Source organism: Chelon labrosus, assembly GCF_963514085.1.
Source record: "Chelon labrosus genome assembly, chromosome: 15".
NCBI classification, from domain to species: domain Eukaryota; kingdom Metazoa; phylum Chordata; class Actinopteri; order Mugiliformes; family Mugilidae; genus Chelon; species Chelon labrosus.
The window spans coordinates 16,514,198-16,524,004 of record NC_140348.1 but is presented as its reverse complement, the minus strand read 5'-3'; the positions used below and the strand labels follow the sequence as shown (position 1 = coordinate 16,524,004).

The 9,807-nt window shown below is 42.9% G+C and overlaps 1 protein-coding gene and 1 pseudogene across 3 annotated transcripts in view; one reads left to right on the top strand and one right to left on the bottom strand.

The window, feature by feature from the left end:
- The window catches only part of LOC311500200 (adenosine kinase-like), an 8,592-nt pseudogene extending 4,239 nt beyond the window's left edge, over window positions 1-4,353 (bottom strand). Inside the window, exons 1-3 of the transcript XR_014699987.1 lie at window positions 4,211-4,353; window positions 1,944-2,018; window positions 417-505 (exon numbers count right to left, since the gene is read on the bottom strand). The product of XR_014699987.1 is annotated as an adenosine kinase-like (transcript). The remainder of the gene's footprint in view (window positions 1-416; window positions 506-1,943; window positions 2,019-4,210) is intronic.
- A 50-nt stretch (window positions 4,354-4,403) lies between these two features.
- ap3m1 (adaptor related protein complex 3 subunit mu 1) lies at window positions 4,404-9,646 on the top strand. Of its 2 annotated transcripts, XM_084561447.1 has the most exons (10): window positions 4,404-4,464; window positions 4,681-4,778; window positions 5,677-5,954; window positions 6,673-6,844; window positions 6,938-7,075; window positions 7,207-7,292; window positions 7,379-7,512; window positions 7,704-7,911; window positions 8,346-8,490; window positions 8,657-9,646. In XM_084561447.1, the coding sequence occupies exons 3-10, from the start codon at window positions 5,682-5,684 to the stop codon at window positions 8,755-8,757; spliced, it is 1,257 nt and encodes a 418-aa protein (XP_084417573.1). In that variant the 5' UTR covers window positions 4,404-4,464; window positions 4,681-4,778; window positions 5,677-5,681; the 3' UTR covers window positions 8,758-9,646. The 2 variants fall into 2 exon arrangements, with proteins under 2 accessions (XP_084417573.1, XP_084417574.1); XM_084561448.1 differs by lacking the exons at window positions 4,404-4,464; window positions 4,681-4,778 and adding an exon at window positions 5,277-5,300.
- The last annotated feature ends 161 nt before the right edge of the window (window positions 9,647-9,807 follow it).

The following is a 9,807-nucleotide window of genomic DNA, read 5'->3' as shown; positions in this document are numbered from 1 at the left end:
AAATACATGAATAAGCTGATATTACTAAAGGACAACCTGTGGTTACATACACAGCCATGAAGGGTCAACATACATGAGTAGAAACACACATGGCCACATATGCCTTTCTTATCTCCTGCTGTTAAATGTTTGTGTTCTGGCTCTTGTCTCAGAGGGACAGGGAGGTGAAGCGTCCTAGTTTGCTATTGGACGAGACTGTCTCGCTGTACTAGGTCTGCCGCTCTGCTATTGGCCGTCCACGAGGGAACAGAGGTCAATCGTGGTGATTTCTGGCGTGCGCCTGTTTTGACTACCCTGCTCCAGAACGAAGAGGCACAATCTCTGATTTCAGACGCATCCCCGTGTGCCGAATGCAAACACTGTTAGAAGATTAGGTAAACCTGTGTGTAAGAGCGCTACCACAGCCTGGTTTCTACAGATAATGTTGCAAAATACTGTAGGAGGTACGAACAGTTCTTTGTGTTTGTCTTCAGCCAGGATCTGATCGTTGGGTTTCAGAGAGTACCTGCGAATAATAGAAGGAGGGGAGAAAAAAAGAAAAGAAAAGAGGGATTAGTTTCACCAAGTCATCAGATACAAAATCCATTCAAACACACACAATAAGAATTTGGATTATATTTATACAAAGGTTGAAAACAGAGCAGTGGTACCACCGCATGTGCTGTTAATGTCTTTGGAAATTGTTCAGCCATTATATCCCAGGGAAACGTTTTGAGAAGCTTTGTTTGTACCGGCAGCAGTTACAAAATGCTCAGTCCAAATCAATATGTAGCCATTAATCTTAAACAGAGACAAGGCTACACTGGGTTGGGGATTAAAGTGCAGTTTAAGTCCTACTTTACTCTACGTGAGGCTGAAGTAGAGCTGTGCTTTAGTAGCTCTAATCCAGGAGTTTATGCAAGGGGTTTCTGAGTAGACACAGAGCTGGAACTCGAAGGCACAGTTCACTGCTACTCTGTAGGTTTCTGCTGATGGCTTCCAGTATCCCAGAAATATAAATTAAATTAAATAATAATAAAAATAACTGGATTATACTGGAATTTCATAACCGTATACCAGATCTTTGAGTCGCACAATGATTTTTCCAGTTGCATTTGAGGCTTGGCTGACAATGCTTTAATAAATGGCCGTTCATGACGCGGACGTGATGATAAAACAAGGCTATGACTGTTTGTTTCTGATAGAAAAGTATTGGGTATAGTTACTAGATTTAGTAACCAGGTTATATTCATGCATGATTATGTGCCTTGTTTTGTAGAAAACCTGTTAGTTCAAGGAGTGTGCGGGAGGCTTGAGCCCTTGCTGCCATCTCAAAGAAGATACTCCCTCCTTCCGAAGAATAGATAACATGATTGCTTCTTGGCAGCATGACGTGTACTGAAGATAATCTAGCATTGTGTATAAATAAATACTATAAATACACAATTATACAGGGATTTCATAATCGCATACAAGATCTTTGAGTCGCGCAATGATTTTTTTTCCAGTTGCATTTGAGGCTTGGCCGACAACGCTTTAATAAATGACTGTTCATAACACGGACATGATGATAAAACAAGGCTATGATTGTTTGTGTCAGTCAGCCAGAACCTCCCAGCAGTCTCATTTCAGGATATATTAAAGCAATACATCTGCTCTGCTCGCTCTTATCACCATTATCTTGTTTGTCCATTGATCAAATTACATGGAGGAATCTCCTCCTCTTATAGTCAGCCTGACCCTGATGTGACGCCACATGTTAGTTTGCGTTCTCATTATTATTCTTTTGCTTATACGGTATAAGATTTAATGAAAATGATCATATTCAGCGAGTGCATTCATATTTTTGGAAATAAAGCAGCGGTTTTTGATTGTGTGGGTCAGCTTTTTTCCCCTTTTTTTAACGACTTATTGCACAACCAATCGAGAAGTTAGGATATAATCACTCATTGTTTCGTTCTTACTTGTCCAAGAAGTCTTTGTCCACTACGGCTATGATGTCCAGTAAGGGGTTTCCCATCCCAAAGAGTGAATTCGGGCTGAAAAATGAACAAAAAAAACAAAAAAACAAACAGCATTAACAGTTGGTTTTAACACAGCAGCATGATCTTTACATTTAATTAACTGACGCAAAAGTAAAAACTGTAAAAACTCTATTCTCATTTGAGTTTTCCTTCACTGTTCAACCGGATTGGAAATCCACTATAGCTTTAAACTGTTCACTGACTCGACAAACAGTCACACAGTGCTCGTTTCAGCACGGTGTAGGAAAACAAATATTGTGCAAAATTCATGCTCGCCTACTTGGCTTTAAGCGCTGAGCATTCACTTTTCAAAACCAGTTACTCTGTTTCCATGTGCCTTCGATCACATGACTTAAAATCTTTGAGTGGTATATATAGAGAGAAAAAAAAAAGCAGAAATGGTACAGGACAGAGAGACTGAGTCTGTAAATAAGCATGACTCATCAACAAAACCATAAAATGAAGATGAATGTAGTTAGTCCAGTCTATTTTGCATGTAATTGGTTTTGTGACATTAACATCAGGACAGTGGTGTACTGTGTGTGTGCGGTCTGTTCTTTTCCTCGGGCCAAAACACAGAATGCTTGAGTATCACAGCAAGTCTTGTGACGCCAGTAACTAGCAATTTAAAGCAGCACAGCGACATTCTCGCTACCAATAAGGCGACGACTATGACAACTCTGCGCTCTGTGTCAACGCATAACATACTTGCTTACACATCAGCAACCAATTACAGCCTGCCAGGTTAGCCTGTGACTTTTGTTCTTCTGTATGCAAATGCAGAACTATAGGTGCACGATACAGAAAAAGTGGAACGTTAGTAACATCTCTGTTCAGATTTGTGTCATTTCTCACCCTTCATGGCAACAGAATCTCATCTGCCTTTTTGGGAAAACCCCAGATGGTCTTTGAACACAGCGCCTGTCTGACGCCACGTGAACATGTGCTACTATATTTCCCACACAGCTTTCATTTCCACACTCGCCTGAGGTGAAGATTTAATGAAGCGTGATGAATTAACAAGGAAAGAAGGGAAGAGAGCAAAGAAGCGGGGAGACGCCACTGCACGACAGACAGCAACACCACCAACATATGTGCGTTTGTGTTGCTGGAAATTAGTAAATGCATCCCGCCAACAGATGCCACACCCGTACTATTATCTCCTACAGGCCATACATCTCAAAATGTGCAGTCTGGTGATTGCTGGGCTTGTGCGGGCAATTACACCAACCCAGAACCAATGTCTGGCTTTAGATCAGTTCTCGAATGTCAGCGTGCTCTTACCTTGCAGCAGACATTGTGTCCCTCTCTGTGCTAGACACTGGCAGACCTGTTGAGCAGCCTAAACCCGGATCAGTAAAAGCTAAGCATCCAAAAAACTTAACAATTTCAAGCTGCTCAGCGTGCAGGCAGGTCGATTTTCCTCTGCAACCACCAGCCCCTCCTACTAAGGCCTGACTGATTGGAGGCATCTGAAGGAGGAAGGGTCTGCCTCTGTCTGGTGATTGGCTTATTTCACCCGGTCTAGCCTCGTCGAGCCACAGATCCTCACTCATATAAAGCTAAATTACAGAAGAGTGCAGATGACAGGCGCCCCCGAGACGGCACGACATGAAAACAACAGGCTGCTGCTCAGTCGAATAAATGTGATCACAACATTACACACTGCCGACCACGTGACTGCTTTACAATTCATTGTTTTTTGGGAGCTGGTACCGGATGGCTCAGGGAACCTTTCCCTCCAGTAATACCAAGCAGCAAAGTAAAACCTTTGGCACTGAATGAACAGAGGCGCCCAGGCATTTCTCCCTGCAGCTTTTAAACATGCAGGGCAGGTGGTGGTCACGTTGAACTCGAGATTAGACACTGGCACCCCTCGTTTGACAAGAGCAGCGTGCAAGCGGAGCAGACCTCAAGAGCTAGCTGTTAAGCTAAGCATCTGTAAGTGGAAAGATAACGAGATCAAAGGACTTTACACCGGAACGAGCTACGACCTCTCCTCCTCCACCACCACCACCACCGACCATGCTGGCTCAGTCAACACTTTTAACTGATTTTCAATGTCACCCTTTCATGCACGCACCACATTTGATCAAGTTTAAGTTGTAAAAATCAGTATTAGACTTGCGCACTTTAGCGTTCAACACACAAGAAAGAGTTGCGTCTCCTCGCTCTAAGTATTATTTCTTTATTTAGTCGTCGGTCACCTTAGTTTGGCAGGAGTCTCCTTGGTCGGAGACTCTGTCTTCTTCTCCTCCTCCTCCGAGAGTTTGGGTTTCTTTGCTTTGGGTTCTTCAGACGCCATGGCTGATTAAGAAAAGCACGTTGCAATCACCTTAGCCGGTGAAGGTGCGGGACGAAAATGCGGTCAGACTATCAGGGTCGAGGGGGGTTTGTCTCCCTGAGGAGTGGCTCGCAGGCGAGAGTTGCCTCCCCCTGAGGCTGTGGAGACTCCTCAAAGGTGCAGAAGTTAAGAAGCTTACGTTATGCTTTGTTAATGTATGCAACTTCTTGAGTAAAGATTTTAAAGCTGCACTCATTAGTTAATAGATAAAACATATACAAACTGGGTAAGTAACAATATAATGCTAAAAAATAATAAAATAGCCTACACTTCCTGATAAATAACAGTTTGCCGGTACATGTAAAATACTCAGCTCATTGTTTGGTTTTACAGCTGCAACTTCTGCATCACACTTACCACCGCAGCTTGCAACATCCGCCATAGCAGAGGGTCCGTTTCTATTTAGGGGAACTGTGCAACCATCCAACAAAGTAAGTATTTTAATTAACGGACAAACAGGAGCTGGTGGAGACTGTCAAATTTTCTCCAGTCCTGGTTGTACATGTGCTGATGAGTCTCAGTTTAAGATTTTCTGTGCAATAGTCTACCCATTTTCTCCACTAAAATATCTTTAAATTAATCGTACCATGAAACCTCATATTTTTTGCCAATGAAGCAATAACAGCGGGGCTACCTGCAAGGCTTTGCGCAGGGTTAAACCAACCAATCTAGACCGCCGGGGTGTAGCTGCCCGAAAAGTTTGCCTGATTACAAATTCATAAACTTTTATATGAAAGTATTATTCGGGTTATGTCTGCAGTCGATTAAGGTTTAAATCGTGCTGGATATATTTTAGCACGTAAATAATATTATTTTGACTTCACTCGACTTTTACTCGCGACTTTGTTGTGTTTACGTGTGCATAGAGCTGCAGGCGCGTCTTTAGTAACTCAGGCAGCTCTGCCATATTGGCACCGACTGATACTCTTGGAACAGTCATCTAGAGTTAGCAGGTAAAACTTTAAATAAGCTGTAAAACTTTGTACATTTTCGTCTTACATGTTGGGTGGTCGTTACGCTTCTTCCTATGAGGTTTATTTCGCCATCGGCATTGTGATTCAGACTGTATAAATGTATGAAGTTGCTAAAGTCAGATTGCTAGCCAGCCGGTGAAGTTACCTGAGTTTAAAGTTAGTTTGACAGATTAATGTTAACAACAAGTAACAGCAAGTAAATTTATTGCAGTGTGTTGATTTGATTTGGGGACTATAAAATAACTGATAAGGATTTTTATATATATATTTTTTAAAGCTGCAGATCTAATCTGTGCCTCTTACTCAGTATCACAAAGCTCCAACAATAACAACAACAACCACCTCATTGTTGCAGCTGAGATGATTCACAGCCTGTTCCTGATTAATCACACGGGGGACATCTTCCTGGAGAAACACTGGAAGAGTGTGATCAGCCGGAGTGTGTGCGATTACTTTTTCGAGGCGAAGGAGAAGGCAGTGGACCCGGAGAATGTGCCCCCTGTCCTGCAGACCCCACACCACTATCTCATCACCGTGTACAGGGGAAAGCTCTTCTTCCTCTCTGTGGTCCAGACCGAAGTCCCTCCGCTCTTCGTCATTGAGTTCCTGCACAAAGTGGCAGACACATTTCAGGTGTTCATTTTTTTTGACTGCCAAGTTTTACAACCACCCTAGATTAAAAGTGTTGTGTTGCAGATATATTGCGTGTATGCAGCTCCGGGCAGAGGGGGTTTACTTACCTATAAGTGGTCACACATATTTGTCAGTGCGCCACACACAGTAGTAACAGTTGTTGATTTAACCTGTGGAATTTGCTGCTCACTAAGACCTTTGTTTCCTGACTTCAGCATTTAAGATAGTTCCTCCTCCAAATACAAAACAAGCTGGGAAAAACTGCATCAATTTTGAGGAAGCACGGGGAACAAAATGCCCCTTGTTTTTCTATTTCCCTCTGTGCCATCCCTGCATATTTAAACTTTGAGAGAGGGACAGGGGGAAAAAATGCATACCAACTTTTAGCTAGAGGGAGACATATCTTCAGTTCAACAGATCATTTTAGAGAAAGATTATGACCAAACCTGAAAATAGTGATACACAAACTAAAATGCCTCAGTTTTAATCAGTAAAGCCGCACACAAGGGCAGTGCAGCATAATAAAAAATATTCACAGATAGTTGTATTGTGTGGAATTAAAGTGGCAGTCCAGAGTTGCAGTTTGATTTATTCGTGGGTGCAAAATTGAATAAAACTACTCTGATTTCTTGAATACTCACAATAGGTTTTTTTTGTTTTTTTTTGCGTGTGTCAGCGTTAAAGCGTTATCACTGATAACAGATATTTTGGCCAACAGGACTATTTTGGCGAGTGCTCAGAGGCCGTGATCAATGACAATGTGGTGACAGTTTACGAGCTGTTGGAGGAGATGCTGGACAACGGCTTTCCGCTCGCAACGGAGTCCAACGTCCTCAAGGAGCTGATTAGGCCTCCCACCATGCTGCGATCAGTCGTCAATACGCTCACGGGTAAAAACAAAGTCGCGCTGAGTCTGGGGTTAAAGGTCAATCTAAACAAACTTAAGTATTTATGTTCTTGCCTTTGTTTTGTGTGTTTCCCAGGAAGTAGTAATGTTGGAGAAAAGTTGCCAACAGGTCAACTGTCCAATATCCCGTGGAGGCGTGCTGGTGTTAAATACGCCAACAACGAGGCGTATTTTGATGTGATCGAGGAAATAGATGCCATTGTGGACAAATCAGGTACAAACCAGCACTTATTGATCACCATAGAGCAAGAGTGCATTGACGACAGGAGTTTTTCTCCCCCTCTTGTAAGGTCGTATCATTTATAATTTGCACCTTGTTAAATTCTTCCAACATTTCTTATTTAGGTACGACAGTATTTGCAGAGATCCAGGGTGTAATTGAAGCCTGTGTGAAGCTCACTGGGATGCCTGACCTGACTCTGTCCTTCATGGTGGGTTCATTTCCTCTCACCTCGGTTCTTCTGTGTGTGCTTAAGTGGTCTGCTCCAAAAATTCACTCCCACCTTTTCGCTGACAGAATCCCCGTCTCCTCGATGACGTGAGCTTCCACCCGTGTGTGCGGTTTAAACGCTGGGAGGCCGAGCGTGTCCTTTCTTTCGTCCCGCCAGATGGAAACTTCACTCTCATGACGTATCATGTCAGCTCTCAAAAGTAAGCGCAGGCGTCAATATACGTCCTCATGATTAGATCAGTCAGCAGCTGTGGCCTACGTATTGATGGACTTTGTGAACATCATCATCTTATAAATAAAATCTTTGATATTTTCATTGTGTTTTAGCGTAGATGAGTAGATTTTTTACTTGTTAACACTGTGGTCGGCCCCGTCTGTTTCCCCTCCTCAGTCTCGTAGCCCTTCCAGTGTATGTGAAGCAGAACATCAGTTTCTTTGAGACGGGCTCTGGTGGTCGCTTGGACGTCACCATCGGACCCAAGCAGACCATGGGGAAGACAGTGGAGGGATTGATGGTCACGGTCCACATGCCCAAAACCGTGCTCAGTGCCAACCTCACAGCCACACAGGGAAACTACACCTACGACCTCACCACCAAGGTTAGCACTACCAGTCAGAGGGATCTTATACCAGTCACATAACAGGGGACTTCGCTACGGGTTTGAATAGTAGATTTGAGACTGTAATGTTACTGATTCAAATCCCTCTCTATGTCCATGGCTGGAGTGCCTTGAGTAAGCACCTAAACTGCTCCCTATGCATTGCATCCATGGCAGCCCCCTGGGTCTGAGTGTGCTCCCTACTGTGTGTACAAATGGGTTGGATGGTTTAAATGCAGAGAATGAATTTCCGCATGAGGGATAAATAAAGGATAATTAAGTTTCCGCTTACACCTTGTCACAGACCAGCAAGATAGTAACTACTGTACTACTTTTTTTAGTTAATCTACCAAGACCTTTGTGAAGCAGATGGTGGTCTTGGACACAGTTAAAACTAAAATTAAAAAGCTTTGTCTTCTTCTCCGTTTTGTTAGGTGTTAGTCTGGGACATCGGGAAACTTAACCCTCAGAAGCTTCCGAACTTGCGAGGCAGCCTGAGTATGCAGGCAGGAGTCCCCAAACCCGAAGACAACCCCTCACTCAACATCGACCTGAAGATACAGCAGCTTGCCATATCAGGTAATCCTCACTCCATCAGATCTTTTAAGTTTAAAATCCAACCAACCTAACTCATCAGACCGTTCGTCAACATTATTTATCTCCACCTTTTGGTGATGGTGTTCGGTTTGACGTTGGCGGATTTGATGTCACTCCCTTCACATTGGCTTCTTTCCCGTCTGTGCAGGTCTGAAAGTGAGCCGTCTCGACATGTATGGCGAGAAATACAAGCCGTTTAAAGGGGTCAAGTATTTGACTAAAGCCGGGAAATTCCAAGTGCGGACCTGAGTATCGACTGTCGGAGGCCAAAGGTGGGCGATCCAATGTGCCAAACAGGGTTGCCACACCGCTGAGTCAGTTCTTGAATAATGATTATAAAACCCCTGACTCTTTGTTATAAATGAAGAATACTGCAGTCTAACAGATATTTATTACATGTTTGGAGTTGCAGATGTGTAACTGGATGATTTTGTGTCCTGTAAAGGGAAGCCTTAATAATCAATGTGAACGTGTTGAAGTGCTATTTGTTTCTATCCAGTTTTAATGTGCTGCATAGTTTGAATCATTCCTTTCTTTTTGGATAATTTTTTTTACTCGTATCTAACACTCTGAGTGTTGTCAAAGGGGAATATTTTGGTTTGACAAAAGGACAGCTCACCGCCTTGCTCTTCACCTCACCACCGCACCTGAATAATCTCGCCTGCACGATGCCTGTGAGTAAAGAGACGCGCCTTTGAAAACGCGCGTTTTACATTATATAATGTAGCCAGTTTTTATAAACACAGATATGTTTATTTTTGAAAAATCCAGTGTCTTGAGGCGCTAACTTCAGTGCAGCTATTTTTGCACACGTTCACTCACTTTAATGTGGCCTTGCAAGAGTAGGGGAAAGTGCCTTGTGGGGCACACACTACAGCACAAACTGCATGCTTTGGAGACCTTACGGAGGTGTATTAAAAATATACCTACGGCTGTCTGCGGAGTGTAGTTACAAGCTGGTGAACCTTGCAGAAATCACCTTAAAATCCTCGCATAATCCTGAATGCAACTTCTTTACTCAGCACAGCATTTGCACAATCAATTGTCCGCGTGGAAAATACTACTTGTAGCTCTTGTATGAAGCTGAATCTGTATTTCTGTTTATATGATGTCTTATAAAAGCTTTCAATTACGTGTTTATGTGTGTGTGTATGTTTTTTTTTTTTTTTTTTTTTAAACGGCATCCTTGATGTTTATCTCTGGTGTCATGACCTTTGTGGTTTTGGCTTTGTGGAAATTTCTTGGCAAAATTTGGTACGGACGTTTGTCTCGCCCTCACATTGAATTGTAAGAAAGAAC